At 47.0% G+C, this 23,770-nt stretch overlaps 1 protein-coding gene across 2 annotated transcripts in view; it reads right to left on the bottom strand.

Moving 5' to 3' along the window:
* Positions 1 to 23,770, bottom strand: part of DENND1C (DENN domain containing 1C) — a 59,212-nt gene that overhangs the window by 10,143 nt on the left and 25,299 nt on the right. For both annotated transcript variants that reach the window (XM_083419767.1, XM_083419768.1), the window contains 11 exons: positions 23,581 to 23,691; positions 22,932 to 23,032; positions 20,340 to 20,385; positions 18,563 to 18,664; positions 14,343 to 14,468; positions 12,031 to 12,132; positions 11,702 to 11,789; positions 9,660 to 9,700; positions 7,790 to 7,861; positions 4,170 to 4,226; positions 343 to 480 (listed from right to left, as the gene is read on the bottom strand). In XM_083419767.1, coding sequence (XP_083275893.1) covers positions 343 to 480; positions 4,170 to 4,226; positions 7,790 to 7,861; positions 9,660 to 9,700; positions 11,702 to 11,789; positions 12,031 to 12,132; positions 14,343 to 14,468; positions 18,563 to 18,664; positions 20,340 to 20,385; positions 22,932 to 23,032; positions 23,581 to 23,691 — 984 coding nt within the window. The remainder of the gene's footprint in view (positions 1 to 342; positions 481 to 4,169; positions 4,227 to 7,789; positions 7,862 to 9,659; positions 9,701 to 11,701; positions 11,790 to 12,030; positions 12,133 to 14,342; positions 14,469 to 18,562; positions 18,665 to 20,339; positions 20,386 to 22,931; positions 23,033 to 23,580; positions 23,692 to 23,770) is intronic.

The raw sequence follows: 23,770 nt of genomic DNA, 5'->3' as shown, positions 1-23,770 counted from the left end.
CGCTTAGTAGCGGGAAGGTAAACAGCGTTTCCGTGTGCGGCTCTGGCTCGCCAGAGCAGCGATGTCATGCTGGCCACGTGACCCGGAAGTGTCTTCGGACAGCGCTGGCCCCCGGCCTCTTTGAGTGAGATGGGCGCACAACCCTAGAGTCTGACAAGACTGGCCCGTACGGGCAGGGGTACCTTTACCTTTTTAGGGAAAGTATGACCTTTCAAGATTCCCAGTTCCCATCAGCTCCAGTCAACTGCCAGGGATGATGGAAGCTACAGTCCAACACTATCTCAGGGTGGTGGCGGCGGTGCAGGTTCCCCATCCATTTTAAATTACTCATTCCCCCCTTACCTTCCCAAAGTGCTGGGTGATGGGCAACCGGCTTTGCAAGCTTTCAGACTGCCTATTCCTGGTGGGCATGATGGGGTCGGAGATAAGGTCACAGTTCGAGGAATGCCCTCGCTGTCGATGAGGGCCTGTACTGGAATCCTAGAGAGGACAAGATTATTCTGAGCATAAGCTTTGCTTCCCATCCTGACCAGTGCCGGATTTACGTATAAGCTAAACAAGCTATAGCTTAGGGCCCCACTCTCTTGGGCCCCCAAAAAAATTTAAAGGAAAAAGAAACTGGATGTACATTTCCAAAATATAAGATAATAAACAAATAAAATAAAACCTACGTACAGCAACAGTGTTTTGTGTTGTGTAGGCTCCTATGATGTAAGTCATGGACCCCGCATGCTAGCCTGTTCCCTAAAATATCACTGGTTTGCTCATTTCTATAGATAGTGTGTGCCTACATTCTAATTACTTTGATAAAATACATATTTTGTTATGTGCAAATGGCTTTAGATACCTATTAGGTCCATAAATTACCATATAGCATATATTCAATGCAAAAAACAGTCATGGCCCCCGCCTGATAGCCTGCTCCCTAAAATATCACTGGTTTGCTCATTTCTATATATAGGGTGCCTACATTCTGCTATTTATAATTATTAGTAGTTTGCGTCATATATTTACACCTATTATTATTTCATGGTATAGCAAATTTCTAGAGACTAGATTATGAGTCTTTGTAAATTGTGTTTCTAAAGGAACTTCTGTTATTGCCAAATGCCAATGTGTTTGCAGTTTGTTATGAATAAAAAATCATTTTAAGTTAGAGCTTAATAATGATTTCACTATTAATAGACTCCTTCTTAATTCAGTTCAAGAATTACTTTGACAAAATTCATATTTTGTTATGTGCAAATGGCTTTAGAAACCCATTAGGTCCATAAATTACCATATAGCATATATTCAACACAAAAAACAGCGACAATTTGTTGTTGACAAAGGACAGCTGGACATACAAAGTGCCCCATTACCTTTAGTAGCTTAGGGCCTCATCCAGCCTAAATCCGGCCCTGGTCCAGACCACATACCAGCTAACTGGAGAGGCTGCAATAGTTAGGGTTGCCATATGTCCGGAATTTCCTGGACGTATCTGGAATACTGCAGTCAGAAGCGACGTCTGGGCGGAAATTGCTAAAAATGTCCAGGAAAATCCGCATGTATGGCAAACCATGTCGGCAGTGTCATTTTGGGCAATTTACCTTAAAAATAGCTCAAAAACTTCATTTGAACAGCCTTGTGTATAAAGAAGAGTTTGGATTTGATATCCTGCTTTATCACTACCCGAAGGAGTCTCAAAGCGGCTAACATTCTCCTTTCCCTTCCTCCCCCACAACAAACACTCTGTGAGGTGAGTGGGGCTGAGAGACTTCAGAGAAGTTTGACTGGCCCAAGGTCACCCAGCAGCTGCATGTGGAGGAGCAGGGCAAGCGAACCCGGTTCACCAGATTACGAGTCCACTGCTCTTAACCACTACACCACCCTGGCTCCCCTTCTGGCAGAGGGTATTTACAGAAATAAGCTATATTACAGGTCAATATATGGAATGTACCCCAGGTTTAAGATTGTTAACTGTTTTTAAAGAAGGGCAATTGGACCTTGGTTACTTTGCTTTGAGTAGCAGCATGTCTACTAGCAGCACAGAATTGGAACGGAATTATAAAATTATTTGGCATGGCATAGAGAAAGTGGCATGGCATAGAGAAAGTGGATAGAGAAAAGTATCTGCCCTGCCCCTGGCAACACAGTATTGGAAGATTCAGGACACATAAAAGATAATAATAATAATAATATTTATTATTTATACCTCGCCCATCTGGCTGGGTTTTCCCAGCCACTCTGGGCGACTCCCAACCAAAAATTAAAAGCACAATACAGCATTAAACATTAAAAACATCCCTAAACAGGGCTGCCTTCAGGTGTCTTTTAAAAGATAGTTGCTTATTGCCTTGACATCTGAGGGGAGGGCATTCCAGAAGGCGGGCGCCACTACCGAGAAGGCCCTGTGCCTGGTTCCCTGTAACCTCACTTCTCACAGTGAGGGAACCACCAGAAGGCCCTTGGCGCTGGACCTCAGTGTCCGGGCTGGACGATGGGGGTGGAGACGCTCCTTCAGGTATACAGGACCACGGCCACTTAGTACTTATTCACGCAGCGCTTAGTCAGGGACGTACAAAGTGGGGGGGGGCAGGCCGCCCTGGGCATCACTTGGGGGGTGACAAGATGACCCACTGCCCCCCCAGCTGTAGAGTGGATGAGTGCGCACACACCGTTAGTATGGGCGCCGCTTGTGTGGCTCCGTACGGGCTGCCGCTCTCTCGCGCCGTCTGTATGGGCGTCCATAAGGGCTGCCTCTCGTGCGCCATCAGGCGTGTTAAGTTGTGGGCGAACATATCAGACGACACAGTGATTCTTCAAACAGCTCTTGTTTATTCACAGGCCAGAACAGAACTGAACTGAAGGGCTCGGCCAGCCTGCTTAGATAGAGCTCCACTACAACGCAACAGTAACAGCTTTCTGTACCTATCCAATTACTGAACGTCACTTTCAATTCCTCATTTGCATATGTGGACCTGAGTGAAAACTATCTACAGTGTCCCCCTGCTGGCCCAGGGTGGGAACTTCAGTCCATAACAGAGCGGTTCGTCTCATAACAGAGAGGGTTCCTCTGCCACTGTGCATAATTAATCTATGGAACTACCACAGGAGGCAGTGATAGTTACCCACCCCAATGGCTTTCAAAGAGGATTAGACAAATTCCTGGAGGTGAGGGCTATCGATGACTACCAGTCATGATGACTATGTTATGCCTCTACAGTTGGAGGCATTAATGCTGCTGAACATCAGTTGCTGGAAACCACAAGAAGGGAGAGTGTTGCTCTTATTGCGCTTGCGGGTTTCCGACAAACACCTGACTGGCCAAGGTGAAAACATGGTGCTAGACTAGGTAGAGCATCGGCCTGATCCGATAGGCTGTTCTTCTGTTCGTAAAACATTCAATCATATTTAAAAACAATTTTCACCCAGGTGTTGGAAAAGGTTATTTATGTATGCCACTACCACGGCCCGTGTTTTGTTAGCCCAAAAATGGAAAACAAGAGAAGTCCCAACTAAATAAGATTGGCAACTTAAATTGATGGAATATGCTCAGCTTGCAGACCTAACAAATAGAACAAGAGAACAAAAAGAACATAGGTTTAAAGAAGATTAGAAAGTGTTTATTGAATATATGGGGGAAATTGGGTTTATTTGAAAACGTGGGCAGCATTAAGATAAATTCCATAGTGTAAATAAGTTTTGATGGATGTAATAATGGAATACTATATGGTTCAGTTTATATAAAATACAAAGCGATTTATGTTGTGCAAAATGAACCATGGAAAGAGAGGAAGGGAAGTCAATGACCCTAAATTTTTGAAATTTATTGATATTGATGCTGCATTTTATGTTGTATTCTATGCTGTTTTATGCTGTTTTCAAGTTGCATTTTAATCAGTGTTTTAATTTTGCTTTTAGCTGCCCTGAGCCTGGTTTTTAAACCAGAAAGGGTGGGGTATAAATATTTTTTTTTAAAATTATTATTATAATATTATTATTATTGATATTTTATGGTTGTTTAAGTGAATATTCTAACATGTAAAACAGAAATTTAATAAAAAAATTAAACTCTAAAAGCAATTTTCAATTGGATTTTAAACAAGTGCAAAACAAGAGCCACTGAACACTCATCCAGCAGTACATCACCTTTAATCATTTTAAGGAAAAAGTCTGGAGTGGCTTACCTTTTCCATGAGACGGCTCCGCATATTCTTCAGCCGCATTTTGGCATGGCCTTTGGCCTAGACAGAACACGGAGGGGGTGTGAGGAGATATGCAGCACTCCAAACAGAGAGTTTGGTCCAAAGCTAGTTTTACTCTGAGGAGACCCACTGACTCCTGCCCATGAGAAGGGCTGAGGCAGCCACCATCTTGTGCCAGAATCCCATGGGGCAGTGCCCCTACAGGCCCCCCTGCCTACCCCTGCCGCTGCAGAAGTGAAGAGAGGTGATGGCAGCAGATTCCACTGATATTCAGATGACCCTGGAAAGCAGGACTCCAGCGCAGGGGCAGTGTTAGGGGGCGGCTGCACCTTCCTGTTTTGCCTACTGTCTCTGCCCATTGACAATAATATACTACACAACTAACGCAAGGTTCTACTCTGAGTAGAACTTAGTTCACTACTTCCCAGAATTTCAAGGACAAAGAAAAAATAGATCAGTCGATTGAAATGTGTAGCTTCTCAAGGCTGCACACACACACAGGGTGAGCATGAAGTTTAGGGTGTAAAAAAAGAGCCATTTTGTGCAGTCTTCAGCATTGCATCCAAGTAGCTGGAATTTGCAAAACCCTCATTGCAACTACAGCCGTACCTTGGTTTTTGAACAGTTTAGTTCTCGAACGTTTTGGCTCCCAAACGCCGCAAACCCAGAAGTGACTGTTCCGGTTTGCGAACTATTTTTGGAAGCCAAATGTCCGATGGAGGCTTCCGATTGGCTGCAGGAGCTTCCTGCAGCCAATCAGAAGCCATACTTTGGTTTCTGAACATTTTGGAAGTTGAACGGACTTCTGGAATGAATTCTGTTCGACTTCCAAGGTACGGCTGTACTTAAAAAGCACATTCAAAGCGCATTCTTTCCCTGAAAGAATTCTGGGCAATGTAGTTTGTTAAGGATTGCTGGGAACTGAGGGGATGCTCATCAAATCTTCAGATGACACCAAACTGGGTAGCTAATGCTGCAGAAGACACAATCAGGATGAAAACAACCTTAACAGACTGGAAAACTGGGACCAAACAAATGAATGAAATTCAATGGGGTTCATAAGGTTCTACACTGAGGAAGAACCAGATGCACAAATATAAGATAGGGAACCTGGATTATTAGCAGTGCATGTGAGAAATCTGGGGTCTTAGTGGACCACAAGCTTTAACATGAGTCAACAGTGTGATGCAGTAGCAAAAGAAAGCTAATGCTGTTCTAGGCTGCATCAACAGTCTAGCATCCAGATCAAGGGAAGTAATAGTATCACTCTACTCTGCCTTGGTCAGACAACACCTGGAGTCTTGTGTCCTGTTCTAGGTGCCACAATTTAAGAAGGATATTGACAACCTAGAACGTGTGCAGAGAAGGGCAACCAAGATGATCAAGGGTCTGGAAACTAAGCCTTATGAGGAACAGTTGAGGGAGTTGTTTACCCTGGAAAAGAGGGGATATGATAGCCATCTTCAAATATCTAACGGGCTGTCACATGTGTTGCAGGAATTTATGTATAGGTTGGTTGGGGGTTGCCCCTCCAGCAGATATCATGCACATGCAGCCCACTACCAAAATCAGCACAATCACTCTTGTGACTTTTGTGATTTGTCCCCACAAAACACTTCATCACGGTTTCTTCCTATCTATTCAAAGGGCCTCTGCTGCACAATACCAAATGTAACAATTCACTGATAAATGTATCTATGTACTGGCTCACTGGGAAAACTTCAGAAATTCATATAGACATGTGAGCTCAGCTACTCAGCAGCCCCTCTGCCTGAGTGATAATCCCTGGCATCCTGATACCTGAGTGCCAGACAGGTAGCCATTCCAGAAATAACAAACACAGATGAAGACAAAAGGGTGTGATTAACTTGGCTGGGAAACAGGGAAATGTAAAGATCTCTTTTGTTCCATTTGACAGGTGTTTGGTGGAGGGCAAGGGGAACCATGGGGCAGGGTCCAGGATGCTCAGATTACTGCCACCAGACCTCTCCTTTCATGATGTAACCATGATGTATGAGTGATGTCATTTGGGGGGTGTAACATGGGGATTAAAGGTAAAGGTAAAGGGACCCCTGACCATTAGGTCCAGTCGTGGCCGACTCTGGGGTTGTGGCGCTCATCTTGTTTTATTGGCCAAGGGAGCCGGCGTACAGGTTCCAGGTCATGTGGCCAGCATGACTAAGCCGCTTCTGGCGAACCAGAGAAGCACACAGAAACGCCGTTTACCTTCCCGCTGGAGCGGTACCTATTTATCTACTTGCACTTTGACGTGCTTTCGAACTGCTAGGTTGGCAGGAGCTGGGACCAAGCAACGGGAGCTCACCCCGTCGTGGGGATTCGAACCGGCGACCTTCTGATTGGCAAGTCCTAGGCTCTGTGGTTTAACCCACAGCGCCACCCGCGTCCCTTAACGTTGGGATTAGCAGCTAATAAAAGTTTGAGGGCTCTTTTGTTTGGGGCTTCCATCTTGTTCCACCTTGTGGCAGGTGAGAGTCCTGTTGCGACAGTCTTCAATAAAGACCAAAGCCTACTGGCTGCTGTTTTGCTCTGGTATTCCTGGCTGGTGTCCTTGTTTTTTGTCCAAGGGAACCCTCAGATTTCTCTGTTAACACATGGAGGATGGAGCAAGCTTGGTTTCTCTTGCTCTGGAGGCTAGGACCTGAACCAGTGGCTTCAAGTTACAAGAAAGGAGACTCTGACTAAGTACAGTATTAGGAAAGACTTTCTAGCAGTAAGAGCTGTTCAGCAGTGGAACGGACGCCCTCAAGAGGTTGTGTACCTTTCCTTCCTTGGAGATTTTTAAGCATGTGATAGGAATTTTATGGTATTAGATATATGGTAATGTTCATAACTGCACATACATAGATCAACACAGGAAGACCAACCTGGAACCATTTTGATTCCTAAACTGACCAAATCCTTTCTCTGCAAGGATAACTGGAAAGGCCTCCCCATTGTCTCTTTCCTCACAAGATATGTCTGTTTGAATAAGGTGTGAGCCTGTGACCTGGCCCAGGAAATAAGTATTTTACCACTACAAAAGAATCGCCAGGCTCCCCAGGAAATCCAATCAAGTAACTTGCCAGACAGGAGATAAACTGTGACAGGAGAAAAACAACATTTAAATTTCTGTGATGTAAGTGGGATGTATCTGAGGGGTGGTCTTAGGTTACACCCCTTCTGTGATGCATGCATAATGTTTCTGGGGGTGGTCTTGATCTACAGGATGGGAATTTCAAAGTCTTTATAAGTCCTTGCACAGCAATTTTGGGGGTCCTCTTCCTCTCCTGCGTGTGAGGGGAGCACCCTGTTGCAACAGATCAATAAAGATCAAGCTTACTAGCTGCTTTGCTTCTCAATATTCTCTGGTTGGCCTCTGTTATTTTCTCCTACCAATAGGGAACCTATGTAAGGACTCTATATGGGCTCTTGGATACCCCATAAGGGAAAAGGGCATATTTTTATTTACAACAAGCAGACATTGGATGGCCCTCTGTCATGGATGCTTGAGTTGAGATGCCTGCATTGCAAGAACCAGATGACCCATAGGGTCTTTTCTAACTCTACAAGTATGTGATTCTATGAAAAAAAAAATGCCTTACATATTGATATGCATTCCTGACAGCTGGATTGGCCTTGTTTTTCACGGTACTTATCAGGGCTCCTCCACCTTTCTAAGGAGAGAGAGAGAGAGATATGAAGCTTAGGCACACATCTATTAGGAACAACACACTCAAAAAGCACTAGTGGGCAAGGATGCTAGCAAGGGAGCTTGATTTAATTCCTGGCCAACCAAAAAGAAACAAAAAAAAAGCAATAATCTTGCAAAGTAGGTCACCACTATTACCTCCATACTGCAGATGCATGCTGATGTTGAGAGAGAAATTCATGCTCTGACCCTTAGCTATTATATTTCAGCAGCCCACATCAAGGACAAAAACACAGAGCTTGGAGAATCCAGGAGGCCTGTGTTCACCCTGTCCTGCCTGGTGGATTGGCAGAATCGCACCACTGCTTTCTCGGCTCCAGACTCTGCTCCAACTGCGATTCCTGTGGCCAGCCCCCTCTCCCGTGCAATGGTCAGATCCTGACCTCTCCCACTCTGCGACACTTAATGGTGGCTCATGGCTGGGTGAATTCTATTCATTGCATGGGACGCAGGTGGCGCTGTGGTCTAAACCACTGAGCCTCTTGGGCTTTCTGATCAGAAGGTCGGTGGTTCAAATCCCCACAACTGGGTGAGCTCCCATTCTGCTTTTCCAGCTTCTGCCGACCTAGCAGTTCAAAAGCACACCGGTGCAAGTAGATAAATAGGTACCACTGCAGTGGGAAGGTAAATGGCATTTCCATGAGCTCTGGTTTACGTCACGGTGTCCCATTGCGCCAGAAGCGGTTTAGCCATGCTGACCACATGACCCAGAAAGCTGTCTGTGGACAAACGCTGGCTGTCTTGGCCTGAAAGCGAGATGAGCACCGCAACCTCATAGTTGCCTTTGACTGGACTTAACCGTCCAGGGGTCGTCTACCTTTTTTTTTACCTACTCGTTGCAAGGTCAAGAGACCCAGACATCTAGAGCTGGGCTTGGATCTGGAAGTCAAGGGTTCAAGTCCCACATCTGCCACAAGCGGCCTTAGGCAAACCCCTTTCTTAGGTTTTCTTCCTCAACAGCACAAGCATGTTTATGGCCATACTGTTAATAATCACAGCAAAATTTATTTGTAGCCTCTCTAAAGATAAAAATACAAAACCAAACCTCCCCGAAGTCACATTTTTTAAAAGGTGAGAATAAAAGGTGCTGAAGAGCTTTACATGTTTGTATGGTATTATCCTGAGATGAATGTTATTTATCACTGTTTTGGTTCCACTGCTATTCTATCTTTATTTATTCCTAGTGTAGTCTTTCATGAGGGACGTGGGTGGTGCTGTGGGTTAAACCACAGAGCCTAGGACTTGCCAATCAGAAAGTCAGTGGTTCGAATCCCCGCGACGGGGTGAGCTCCCGTTGCTCAGTCCCCACTCCTGCCAACCTAGCAGTTCGAAAGCACATCAAAGTGCAAGTAGATAAATAGGTACCGCTGTGGCGGGAAGGGAAACAGCATTTCCATGCTCTGCTCTGTTTTGCCAGAAGCGGCTTGGTCATTCTGGCCACATGACCCGGAAGCTGTACGCCGGCTCCCTCGGCCAGTAAAGCGAGATGAGCGCTGCAACCCCAGAGTCGGCCACGACTGGACTTAATGGTCAGGGGTCCCTTTACCTTTACCTTTAGTCTTTCACGATACTTTATGGTGGATGCATTTTTAATCAAACATCCTAATTTTATAATTTCACGCTTATATTATGTAAGCTGCTTTCTGGGGGCTTGGCCCTAAAAGACAGCCTAGAAAAGACCTCAGCGCAAACAAAACAACAGGTAGCTGTGAGGAAACGAGATCACAAGGTAAAAGAAGATGGATGGAGTTTCATTCATTTACCTTTAGGTTCTCCACCCAAAGCTGATAGGAATGCATGCTACCTGGGGAGGAAAGAGAGTACAGGTGAGCGTCCCTGAGGGCCTTGACTTTGCCTTCACAGAGATTTGAACTGTATATTCAGAGTAACTCCTTATATCTGCCAACCAGTGTACAAAGGACCCACATCCTGTGAAGAACTGGACGCAGAAGGCAGCTCTGAACATATTCCCTACACAAAAAAGGCTCCTAAATGTAGGGGGAAATGTGTGGGTGGGTGCTGGTGGGGAAACGGCATGGGATTCCCACAAACGTATCCACTTACTTATTTTATTGAAATTCTATGCCGCTTGAAGGGGGGGAACGGGACCTCAAAGCAGTTTCCAAAAAAATATGATAAAACAATATACTTATCACTAAAAATGTACGACCGTAATTTAAAACATACAGAAGATTAAAAGTAGGGTTGCCATATTTCAAAAAGTTGTTCAGCTTTCTTTGGAAAATCATTGAGCTTTTTTTGGAGGGTGGAGCCAAGTTGTTGAGCTTTCCTTAGGTTTTGAGCAATTTTTAAGGGAAATTGCCAAAAGCGACACTGCCAACATGGGTTGCCATACAGATTTTCATGGACATTTAAGCGACATTTTTCCAACTATGTCCAGGAAATTCTGGACCTAGGGCAACCCTTCCTTAAAATCACAATAAAATAAGACTGAAGCAAATTATAACTCCTATATATTTTCCAAACATCTGTGTAGGCTTGTCTGGGGCAACCCAGCCAGATGGGCACAGTATAAATAATAAAATAATAATAATAATAATTATTATTATTATTATTATTATTAATAATAATAATATTATTATTATTATAGAATGTATTCAGCAGGCACCGAAAGGAATACCGTAAAGGTGCCTGCTTGATATCAATAGGCAGGGAGTTCCAGAGTTTATACTGTATTTTTCGCTCTATAGGTCGCACTTTTTCCCCTCCAAAAATTAAGGGGAAATGTGTGCGCGTCCTATAGAGTGAATGCAGACTGCGCGGCTAAGCCCAAAGCCAGAACAGGAAGATGGAGCGCTGCGATGAAGTGTTGCCTTCACCCCACTGCCCTGCGGAGGCTATGAAGACTGTCCCCGCAGCCAGAACAGCGAGACGGAGCTCTGTGGAGCACTCCGTCTCACTGTTCTAGCTTGTGGACGGCTGCACAAAGCCTCCGCAGGGCAGCGGGGTGCTTTCACCCTGCTGCTCTGCGGAGGCTACTAAGGCTGTACAAAGGTGGGGGGAAGGCTGCAACATTTGAGGGGCAGTGGGAAGCTCAGGGGGCAGCGGGAAGGCGGTGTGCTGCCTTTGCGCTGCTCCCCGACTTGGTCTTTGAGGCTGCCGGTGGGGAAAAGCAGCGCTTCCCCCCACCGCCAGGCCCACAAGCTCGGGGGGCAGTGGGAAGGCGGTGCGCCACCTTTGCGCTGTTCCCCAACCTGGTCTTTGGGGCTGGGGGTGGGGGAAAGCAGCGCTTCCCCCTGCCAGCCCCAAAGAACAGGTTGAAAGGAACCCAAAGCCTCCGGAGCCCAGCTTGAACTCCTGCTGGGCTCTGGAGGCTTCGGGTGAACGCACCTTGAACGCACAGAACACACCTTGTTTTAGAGGGGGAGAACAAGACCCCCCCCGTTCTCCCCCTCCTATGGTCCGGTGTGTGCTATAGAGCGAAAAATACGGTATATCATTGGAAAGTGTTGCTAACCACACCTTCCCTAAGGCTGTATCCAATCAAGTTACACTCATGGGAGACCCACAATTAATGGACCTAAGTGAGTCATGTCCATTGCTTTCTATCAGTCTACTCTATGTCGGAGTAACTGGTTACTAATGTGGAAGCATCCTACAATCTCAGGAGTCTCCGAGTAAATTCTTGCTGAGACTTTGTTGTTGTCAAAGCTTCACCTTCACCCCACAAAGGGAGGGGTGTTGAGGAGGCCATACGACCTAGGGCTGTGGCTTGGTGGATCGTTGGTGGATCCATTTCCATGTTATCAGCCGAACAGCAAAAACAAGGGAGGTTCTGCCCTACCTGGGGCCAGGCTTCTGTTGATCTCCTGCTCAAAGAGGTCAGAGAAGTCCTCTCCTGCATTCAGCTTCTCTAGGCGGTCATCTACGAACTGGTGGAGTTGAGGTTGGGTGCAGCGTTGGGGAGAGAAACAAAGGAAGTCATTAGAAAATATGCAGGAAGAAGTCGTCTTCCATGGGAGAAGGAAGCACGCACAGCGTCAGCAACCGGTACACACAAAGGAAGAGGAGAACAGTCAAATGCCTTTTGCCTGTCGATTTGATAGCGGTGCTTAACTTGTGGGAAATCATCTTGTTTGGAAGACCTGCTTGGGCTTCTCCATCAGCCCATACCTGCTTGAAGAGCTGCAGGTGCACAGCCCGCTGGAGGAAAGCCTGCATGGCACTGGAGCCTTGTTGCAAGAAGGTGTCTTTGCAGAAGGAGATGGGCTCTCCCTGCAGAGAGAAGAGAGAAAAGTTGGGAGGTAATAGTCAGTGTGGCTGGAGGGTGGGAGAGAGAGACCCTTGCAAGCAATATAGATTAAGGTTACCAGATTTTTTTCAATGAATCTGGGGACACTTTAGTTAGTTAGTTAGTTAGTTAGTTAATTACCGTATTTTTCGCCCCATAGGATGCACCGCCCTATAGGACGCACCTAGTTTTTTTTGGGGAGGGGGAATAAAGAAAAAAAATTTATTTCCCCCCCAGGCACGGGGCTGGCACGGGGGAAGCTCGAGCTTCCCCCGACCCCAGTCGCTAGAACAGCCCGCTATCCACAAGCCTAGGGAGCCGCGCCGGTCTCCCCAGGCTTGCGGAGAGCTGTGTGAAGCCCGGGCGCGCTCTTCAGCGTGCCCGAGGCTTCGGAATGCAGGCAGCTCTGTGCAACCTTTGGGAGCCCGGCGCGGCTTCCCGTCGGGCTCCCTAGGGTTGCACAGAGCTGCGCAGAGCCTGGGAGCGCAGGCAGCTCTGCGCAACCCTCCGGAGCCCGGTGCAGCTTGGCGCCGGTCTCCCGAGGGTTGCGCAGAGCTTCCTGAAGCCTGGAGAGCAAGAGGGGTCAGTGCGCACCGACCCCTCTTGCTCTCCAGGCTTCAGCGAAAGCCTGCATTTGCCCCATAGGACGCACACACATTTCCCCTTCATTTTTGGAGGGGAAAAAGTGTGTCCTATAGGGCGAAAAATACGGTACTACACATTCGGGACATTGATGCTGCAGCTATGGCGGTGGCAGAGGGGCGGCTGCCACCTTGACCTCAACCACCACATTTCCCCTTCCTCTGAGGCTTCTATCTCCTTTCTCCAGGAGCCTGGGCAGCCCCTGAGTTGTTGGTTCTTCGGTGGTGGTGGTGGGGAAGCGGTGTGCGGTGGGTCAGGCATGGAAGACGAAGAAGGAGGGCCAAGAGCAGCGGCGGCAGCGAGGCTCGGGCAGCGCGATGCCTCCCTTCCCATCGGAGCAGCCCCAATCCCATTGCTACTTGCATGCAAGCAGGAGGGGGCGAGGATCCCTCAGCTGGGAAGGGAGGCCTCCTGTTGCCTAACTGAGAGATCCCTGCCCTGTCCTGTGAAGCCTCCCTTCACAGCTGAGAGATCCCCACCCCGCTCCTGCTTGCACACAAGTAGGAGTTGGGAGGCTGCTCCAATAGGCAGCCTGAAGCCTCCTTTCACAGCTTAGTTGCTGGGGTCAGGGAAGGTGGAGGTAGCCCGGAAGCTGCATCTTAGAGCCCCTGCACCACCATCATATGGGGACTTCTGAGCAGCTCCTGAAGCCAGCCAGAGCCAGCTGCTCCGGTCTGCTGAGACTGCTGCCGCTGCTTTTCCCAGGGACATTAGATAAAATCTGGGGACATTCCGGAGATGGAATTTGTCCGGGGATTTATTTTATTTTTTAAATCATTTTTATTAAGTTTCCCATTTTAACAATCCAATCAAATCACATTGAATGTTCCAAATTATTCAAATATATATCAAATACAGTGGTACCTTGGGTTATGCTTCAGGTTAAGAACTTTGCTTCAGGTTGAGAACAGAAATTGTGCTCCAGCGGTGTGGCAGCAGCAGGAGGCCCCATTAGCTAAAGTGGTGCTTCAGGTTAAGAACAGTTTCAGGTTAAGTACAGACCTGCGGAACGAATTAAGTACTTAACCTGAGGTACCACTGTAGTCCAAATATTCTGCCTAAATTATACATTTTGGGGGGGACTTCCCATGCTTCAAGTTCGGTGGGGCTCTGATCATCTCATATCTCTCCTGCCTTGAATAGTCTTTCCAATCTTATGTTGTTAACTTTCCTTCTTTCATGGCCTCTGAGTTGTTTCCACAAGCGAGTTGAAATAAGCAGTGATGTGTTTCTGTGTGAATTTTATGCATATGACTCTCCGCTGTTGTTGCAGTATCTCCTCACACGCTGGTGTTTATGCTGAATCAATCCAAAAGTCATTTCGCTGCTGGGAGACGCCATCTTCTCTCAATTCCGGAATTTGTCCGGGGATTTATTCACAAATCTGGGGACTGTCCCTGGGAAATGGGGACGTCTGGTAACCCTAATATAGGTATGCATAGTAAGTGTTCACATGGGATAAGGAGAAGTTGCTTCCAGGCAGCCTGTTTACTGAGCATTCATCATGATTTCTTTGCACAAACTTTGAACCAAGAGGAGCCCAGCTACTCACCGGGTTGCAAACGAGAGCCTCGCGGTAGCTGCCAAACAGCAGTGCCTGTGCCCTAAGGAAAGCTCGGGCGACTCCATCCCCGGTAGTCGCCGTCTGTTTCTTCAACTGGAACTTCAACAGAGAGACCTGTGCGGGGAGAGGAGGAGGGTTACAAGCTCTTAGAATCATAGAGTTGGAAGAGACCACAAGGGTCATCGAGTCCAACCCCCTGCCAAGCAGGAAACACCATCAGAGCACTCCTGACACATGGTTGTCAAGCCTCTGCTTAAAGACCTCCAAAGAAGGAGACTCCACCACACTCCTTGGCAGCAAATTCCACTGGCGAACAGCTCTTACGGTCAGGAAGTTCTTCCTAATGTTTAGGTGGAATCTTCTTTCTTGTAGTTTGGATCCATTGCTCTGTGTCCGCTTCTCTGGAGCAGCAGAAAACAACCTTTCTCCCTCCTCTAAGTGACATCCTTTTATATATTTGAACATGGCTATCATATCACCCCTTAACCTCCTCTTCTCCAGGCTAAACATGCCCAGCTCCCTTAGCCGTTCCTCATAAGGCATCGTTTCCAGGCCTTTGACCATTTTGGTTGCCCTCCTCTGGACACGTTCCAGTTTGTCAGTGTCCTTCTTGAACTGTGGTGCCCAGAACTGGACACAGTACTCCAGGTGAGGTCTGACCAGAGCAGAATACAGTGGCACTATTACTTCCCTTGATCTGGTCAGAGCTCTTCTCTGACCAGGGGGTCCTTGCACAAATCGCAAGGGGGTGTCTCAACCACAATTTGTACCCAGAAGCCCAAACCAAGTGCCAGGGCCCTGTCATATGTCCCACTGCCATAGGGTTGCCATATTTCAAAAAGGAAGAAGTAGAAGTCCCAGCAAAGGAAGAATGGATAAAAGAACTTATGGAATATGCAGAAATGGCGAAACTTACCAGAAGAATTAAGAAATCAAAATAGCAAACCTTTTTTTAAATAAAAGAATGTAAATGGTTTATGGAATGTTTACAGATAAATTGCAAACAGATAAAAACACTAACATGATTATTGTAATAACCTGCAGTTACGTAAGGGTATATATTTAAATAAGATAAAAAGATGAGTAAATTAAGTGAATTTGGATCTGCAGAAGATATTAAAAATAAATTTAAGGAATTGCAGGAAGAGGGGGAAGGAAGTCAAGTTTTAAAATGTCAAGAGGATTGTAAAATCGGGGGAATGTGAAAATCACGGCCACAGGAGTTTCCATTGGGAGGAATTCAGGGCAGGGCCTTTTCTGTGGCAGCACCCTGGTCATAGAATTCTCTCCCTAGGGAGGTTGGTCTGGGGAGGTCAGGTAGGCCACAACCTTGGTAGCTTTTCTGTAGGCAGTAAAAAAACACTGTTACGCTACTTGGCTCTTTGTGGTTTTAAGACTGAAGAATGTAACTCTGGGACGTAGGAAGCTGTATCAGATAACTGGTCCAATTTCCAGAAACCACAGGAAGGGAAGTGTGCTTTTGTCCTCAGCACCTGTTTGTGGGCTTTCTGTGGGTCTCCGGCTGGCCAATGTGAGAACAGCATGCTGGACAATTGTTCCTGTTATAGGTAAAGGTAAACGGACCCCTGACCATTAGGTCCAGTCGTGGCTGACTCTGGGGTTGCGGTGCTCAACTCGCTTTATTGGCCGAGGGAGCCGGCGTACAGCTTCCCGGTCATGTGGCCAGCATGACTAAGCCGCTTCTGGCGAACCAGAATAGTGCATGGAAATGCCATTTACCTTCCTGTTGGAGTGGTACCTATTTATCTACTTGCACTTTGATGTGCTTTCAAACTGCTAGGTTGGCAGGAGCTGGGACCAAACAATAGGAGCTCACTCTGTTGCGGGGCCTCGAACAGCCGACCTTCTGATCGGCAAGTCCAAATGGCACAGTGGTTTAAACCACAGCACCACCCGCATCCCTTAGGACGGTATAGAAGGCAGTATAAAAACACTTTTATAAATACAAAAAGAAATAGCCTATCCCCCATGCCAATGCTAGGTCTGTGATTTTGGGCGACATAGACAAAATGGAAGTTGTGACACTGTTGGGGTCATGGGGTATTTGGCAGTCTTGCATGCCAGCTTGTCACTTTCTGGTTAGCATTTCATAGTGTTTTATTTTCTACCTTTCTCAAGGTGGAAATGACATAAATGAGAAGAGACACAACCTAAAAACACACCAGTTCCATGTAAATATTTTGCCCTATTAAAAACAGCGCTGAATTTGAAAACTTAAAACCACTCTTTTGCTGATCAGCTACACTGGGAGACCCCAACATTTAAGAAAGGGAGAGAAAAATGTATATTGCCTCGTCTTTCCAACCATTCATAGTTTTATAAACTTCTGGCATGTTCCCTCTTGCATATATTCCCCACCTAAACTAAACACAAACAAAAACTTTAGTCTTTCTTCGTATGAAAGTACACCACACATATGTAATTTTACTTTCTTTTTCTATTCCTTTATCCCACCTGACAATATTTTTTATGAGATGAACACCCAAAAGCTGTACATGCGGCTACACCATAGAATTATGTAATGGCGTTTTTGCTTTCTGTTCTCATTTATCTGAAGGGAGAGGCCACACACACACACATAAAATGAGCTGAAATTCTGTTTCCTGTTCATGCCAAATTAGTCATTGCAGAAAGAATATTTGAGGGTAGATACACAAATTGTGCTCTTGGAATTCAAATATGACTAACATGGCACTGGAGGATGTGATATCAGTTGCATGCAAACAGCAGGTTCAAAAATAGACACTCTCTCAATTTATTTAGGGCGGGATTAAAATAAGTTGTGTGCATAGAACAAGGTCCATTCAGGGTTCTCCAAATCTTCTCTGGAGAGTTGGAAAACCCCCAGAACAGCTTTAGGGGGCATACAGGGGAGAGGAGAGGAAGAAATTCCTACTGTGCAGGCAGACCTCATTTCCCATGTTCATACCCCATGTAGCACTATGTTGAATGCCAGCCCACAATGGTATTCAATTTAGTATTAGAATAGACCAGCTGACATTTATGAACATCACTAAAGGTTTATCCACATTTCCTCTCATCCTGCCACTTCCCCTAGGGAAAACTGCTCTTTTGCGCTCAATCAGAGCAAACAGCAAATTGGGTTTTTCATGGATTGCCATTTGTTCCGATTTAGAGCTAAAGAATGGATCGGGGCAAGGGGAGTCATGTTTTCTAGGCACATGACAAGCATTAGTGTAGACAAGCCTTAAGTTAGGCCCATTGATTTTAATAAGTGTACTTTTTGTAAAACCCACTGTATGGGAGTTATATGGAAATCATTAGGAGTTTATGACCTTCATCTGTATGGAATGTATCTGAGAAAGCTCAAAACCTGAACTGTTTTTATGAATCGTATTTGGAAGTTAGAGAGTTAAGGAACATTACTAGGCAAAAAAATGAACTCTCTCTCAAATAGCTCAACTCCCTCTATCAGAACATAGTAGAAAACGGCAATTTTCACACATTGGCAGAATATCCCAAGAGTTTATGCAGGGCCATTTCCCATCTTCCAGTTCTGCTAATACATTTTCAGCTGATATATTTTCAGAAAAGAAGATGGGGCAGCAATGAATCAGTTGCTTTAAAGTGAAAGTTCAGTACTGGAAGCTAAACTTTGCATACATAAAAAACAACTGTTAGAAGATAGCTGTGATAATTCGAGGCAGTGGGGAGGAAGAGGGGCTATTAGTGGGAGAAAAGAATAAAGGCAGGAAACCACGAAGGACCCAGGGTGTTCAGAAGGACATCAAAACTACCTCCGCTATAGTTTACTACAGTGGTGCCCCGCAAGACGAATGCCTCGCAAGACGGAAAACCCGCAAGACGAAAGGGTTTTCCGTCTTCAGAGGTGCTTCGCAAGACGAATTTCCCTATGGGCTTGCTTCGCAAGACGAAAAATGACGAAAAAAATTGATTTTTTCCCCCCCGCTCCAAAACCCCTTATTTTGAATCGCTAAGCTGCTAAAAGCATTTTAGCAGCAAAACCGCTAATCTCCCAAGCGTTAAAAAGCCGTTTTTAGCCCTTAAAATGTCAATAGCGCTAATAGCGCTACTCCGTCAATGGGCTTGCTTCGCAAGACGAAAAAACCGCAAGACAAAAAGACCCGCGGAACGGATTCTTTTCGTCTTGCGAGGCACCACTGTATTGTTATTTATTATCATCATCTTATGAAATCAATACTAACTACATCACTTGGGAGGTTTTCCAGGTCCTGGAAGGGCGATTCAAAGGTGTTGCTGTCAATGTTGAGAATGACGACATCTTCCAGGGCCTTGCTCCTCACTCTCTGGAGGAATCAAAGACAAAAGAGAGAAACTAAAAGAGAGGCACTGCTTGCTCCTCTATTCGCTGCCTTTGGAAACCGCTGTCATGAATGTTGAATGTGACCCAGCTCCACATGATCTCTCACCACTCTCGGGGAGAGATCCCTGGCTCACAGCACTGAGTGGTTCCTACAAACTGGGCACGATGTCTGTGCTCTGCCTCCACAGTTCCAATTTCTGGAAACCGCGGGAGAGGAGAGAGTTTTGGTGCTTATGTTCTGCTTGCCAGTTTCCCACAAGCATGTGGTTGGCCACTGTGAGAACAGGATGCTGGACTAGGTGGACCACTGGCCGGATCCAGCAGACTATTCTTAGGTTCTAAGCATCATAGAAACAGAAGAGATGGGTGGGCCAAAAGGCTTATACTCAACCCACCAACAGTAAAGGCAGGACCACCTGCCTGCCTGCCACACACCAAACCTCCATCAACTTAAGCCCAGGATCATGTCATCTGGACTGCACAAGCATGTTAGGATTTTTTTCTATCCGAGCTGCTCCAGCGAGTGGTACTGTTGTACTATCTTTTTGTATACATCATGTGAGTGTCTGAGAGAGCATGAGACAGGAAGTCTGAGTACTGTTGGAGTACTGTTGGAAGTTGGTTTCACTTCTGAATGTGTTGCTTTAAAGGTAAAGGGACCCCTGACCATTAGGTCCAGTCGTGGCCGACTCTGGGGTTGCGGCGCTCATCTCGCTTTATTGGCCAAGGGAGCCGGCATACAACTTCCGTGTCATGCGGCCAGCATGACTAAGCCGCTTCTGGTGAAACCAGAGCAGCACACGGAAACACCGTTTACCTTCCTGCCGGAGTGGTACCTATTTATCTACTTGCACTTTGACGTGCTTTTGAACTGCTTGGTTGGCAGGAGCAGGGACCGAGCAACGGGAGCTCACCCCATCGCAGGGATTTGAACCACTGACCTGATCAGCAAGTACTAGGCTCTGTGGTTCAACCCACAGCACCACCCGCGTCCCTTTGTTGCTGTTCTGTACAGGTGCTCAAAGAGCACAGACGTGCTGATGGAGTCTTTGTATTATAGACTGTAAATAAAGTAGTTTTAGAGCTACTGATTCTTCTGCAATGATATGCCAGAAGACGAGTGTTCTCCTCTCAGGAGAGATGGGTTGCTTATCACCGGTCCCTCTAGACTGAGGGAGATTTACAGCCAGGGAGGACCACTGGAGAGATGCTCCGATGACTAGGGGAGTTAGCAGCCTTCCTGGGTGTGTTCCAACAGTCCAGAGTGATGGATCTATTGACTGCCATCAAAGAAGAAGGCTGCAATCCCAGAGGTTTAGGCCCAGAATCCTTGGCAATGTCAGGCACGGCTGTTGTGTTGAGACTGAAGTATGGAACAAACAGACTTTGCTCAACAGTACAGTACAGCCCACGCTACGAGTGACCACAAAATGGCGGCTGCCCTGGGTGTCGAGGCTCCGTTGATGTTGACCAGAGCTTCTTCCCACCCACCCAACCACCCGTCCGTCCTCTTGCACCTATTCATGGAACATGTGGGCTCCCCTACTCTTCATGGAATGGCTGTTCTGTGCCTCTGGGGCCAGGGATTGCAGGACTCAGCTGCCGGCTCATGAGAACTGACCTGCGAGGCCAGGAGAAGAATGGATTGGTAAGCTCACCTCCATGAAGCTGGTGTGGATTCCTATGAGGTAGGGCATGGGGGCACTGTCGAGGAAAGAAAGGAAGGAAAGAAAGTCAGAACTGGTTCCAGATTCAGGTGGACTCAGAGCCCCTGGCTGAACTGTCCAGATTGAAGCCCCTAAAGGTAAAGGTACCCCTGCCCGTACGGGCCAGTCTTGACAGACTCTAGGGTTGTGCGCCCATCTCACTCAAGAGGCCGAGGGCCAGCGCTGTCCGGAGACACTTCCGGGTCACGTGGCCAGTGTGACGAAGCTGCTCTGGCGAGCCAGCACCAGCGCAGCACACGGAAACTCCGTTTACCTTCCCACTAGTAAGCGGTCCCTATTTATCTACTTGCACCCGAGAGTGCTTTCGAACTGCTAGGTTGGCAGGCGCTGGGACCGAATGACGGGAGTGCACCCCGCCGTGGGGATTCGAACCCCCGACCTTTCGATCGGCAAGCCCTAGGCGCTGAGGCTTTTATTCTCAGCGCCACCCGCGTCCCAATATTGAACCCCCTAGCCATGGACAAATTAGCTCTTTTTTCTGCCTCTCCTCCATCCTCCACCCTACCCCGAATAAAGACCCTCTATTTAAAACCTTTTCTTATGAGGCAATAATCAATATTTTTATTTATAGACATATTTATGAACATATGCTTTAGCTGATTTTTCACACACCCACTTCACCTGTGCCCCTAGCGGGGGCCTTCCTCACCATCCCCTAGCTACGGCCCTGGGTGGCTCCATTGAACCCTGCCTGACTTTGCCCCGGGGGGGGGGGGGGAGAGACATGCCCTTGAGAACAGGGGAAAGTCCTTCCTTCTGTGAGGAGCCACACCCAGGCTCAAAACAGATCAGATTGGTAAGGGCTTTCCAGGGAAAACAATGTTACTTCTACGCATTGTCTTTCATTTCACACACACACACACAAACACGAAATTGATGTCTTTAAACACACCAAAGATTCCTGCTTCTAATGTGCATTGAAGTCCACAGCTCATTTGCAATGAATTAGGAACAAGGACAGCAGCCATGAAATTAAGAGACGCCTGCTTCTTGGGAGGAAAGCAATGACAAACCTAGACAGCATTTTAAAAAGTAGAGACATCACCTTTCCAACAAAGGTCTGTATAGTAAACGCTATGGTTTTCCCAGTAGTGATGTATGGAAGTGAGAGCTGGACCATAAAGAAGGCTGATCGCCGAAGAATTGACACTTTTGAATTATGGTGCTGGAGGAGACTCTTGAGAGTCCCATGGACCGCAAGAAGATCAAACGCATCCATTCTTAAGGAAATCAGCCCTGAGTGCTCACTGGAAGGACAGATCCTGAAGCTGAGGCTCCAATACTTTGGCCACCTCATGAGAAGAGAAGACTCCCTGGAAAAGACCCTGATGCTGGGAAAGATGGAGGGCACAAGGAGAAGGGGACGACAGAGGACGAGATGGTTGGACAGTGTTCTCGAAGCTACAAACATGAGTCTGACAGGAGTGCCTGGCCTGCTCTGGTCCATGGGGTCACGAAGAGTCGGACACGACTGAACGACAAACAACAACAAGGAACAAGGACCTCTGATAATCACCCCTAGGCCCTGGGAAGGGTCCTGGGAAGGGTCCAAGCCTCCTCACAGCGGATGCCACAGACATTTGGGGGAGGGGGGCAAGCCCAGGGTGGGAGTACAGGCAAAGACTTCTTTTTCTATTGTTCAGCTCTCGATGCTCCACTTTTCTGTCCTTTGTCTACAACAGAGACTTGATTTGAACGACAGCTTCCCAAATCACAGCAGCAGAGACTCAAAATTGTCAGGATAAGAAACAGCAACTGGCTGCTGAGGGTCTATGCCTGGTGCCTGCCTTGCTCTCGCTGTTGATTCATTGCAGACATCGCTATCGCTGCCTGTTTATTTATAGGCCATTTCCCCAGCAAACACCCCTCAAGTCAGATGCCAGGAACAGGGTGGATTGAGGTTTGATGAGGCCCTAAAGCTACTGAAGGCAATGGGGCCCTTTATATGTCCAGCTGTCCTTTGTCAACAACAAATTGTCACTTTTTTGTGTTGAATATATGCTATATGGTCATTTATGGACCTAATAGGTATCTAAAGCCATTTGCACATGTTGCCATGCAACCGGTCCATGCAGAATGTAGGCACCCTATATATAGAAATGAGCAAACCAGTGATATTTTAGGGACCAGGCTAGCAGGTGGGGTCCATGACTTACATCATAGGAGCCTACACAACACAAAACACTGTTGCTACATGTAGGTTTTATTTTATTTGTTTTTTATCTTATATTTTGGAAATGTACATCCAGGTTTTTATCCACTTTACATTTTCTGGGGTGCCCCAAGAGAGTGGGGCCCTAAGCTATAGTTTGTTTAGTTTATATGTAAATCCGGCACTGTACAGGCAGGAGCTGGGACAGAGCAACGGGAGCTCACCCCATCGCCGGGATTCGAACTGCCGACCTTCTGATCGGCAAGCCCAAGAGGCTCAGTGGTTTAGACCACAGCACCACACACATCCAGCTTTCAGTCTTACCCCCTGCCCTGCCCAGTGCTTCAAAAAGAAGAAATGAAAAGGCTCACCAGCAGTAGTCAAGGAGGTGCGAAGGCAGCACAGGGATGTAGATGTGCTGCCAGTGCATGGGATACAACATGGAGAGGGAGGCCTGAACACAGGCTGTGAGCTGCAGGGAGAGAGAGAGGGTTAGGAGATTTCCCTTAGGATGGCCTGACTCTGCTCAGAAGACCAGAACCACCCTCTAAGTTACAGCCTGTTCCTTACAGGTGGATTTCGCCCCTGTAGAAGGATCAGCCTTGTCCTCTTCCTGAAAATTGCCAGGATTTTGGCCTGGTTTTGGGGTCTCCTCCAGATTCAGAGGGTGGGTGGGTAGGTGTCAAGCTAGCCTATTTTCCACTATGTCCATGTCTCTGTCACCACTGCTAGACCTCTCCCTACCAGGCAATCCCCCCCAAACTCCCAGACCTCTGCTCCTTGCGATTTGCGGCTTGAGCCAAAGGAGACCTGCAACTCAGCTATACAGCTGTAAACACAGCATTTTTAGTTTGTTTTGAATGCATTCCAGAACTGTGACACTAGATGGCGATGGTGAGCTAACGGCAAATTCAATATATATTTTAAACTTTTTTCCTGAAAGCATTTTTGCAGCATTTTTTATATGTGTCTAGATTCCACCCTCCTCTCCCTCACCCCCAAGCATCCACTTGCCCTCACCGTGCTGAGTTTTCTGGTGGTGAGCAGGATCCGTCGCTCATGGAGCAGGCTCGCATACAGGCGTAACATGTTGTTTGCATCCACGGCCACAACAAATTCTGTCAGGTTCCTCTGTGGGAAGGAGCCAATATCCGGTTAGGATCTCCAGTGCAAATTTGGCACCCCCCCCCCCATTGTTCTCTGTCCTCTA

Source organism: Podarcis tiliguerta (assembly GCF_965153285.1).
Source record: "Podarcis tiliguerta genome assembly, chromosome: 17".
Taxonomy (NCBI): domain Eukaryota; kingdom Metazoa; phylum Chordata; class Lepidosauria; order Squamata; family Lacertidae; genus Podarcis; species Podarcis tiliguerta.
Note: the sequence above shows the minus strand (reverse complement) of the source record. Positions and strands in the feature narration are given on the sequence as shown.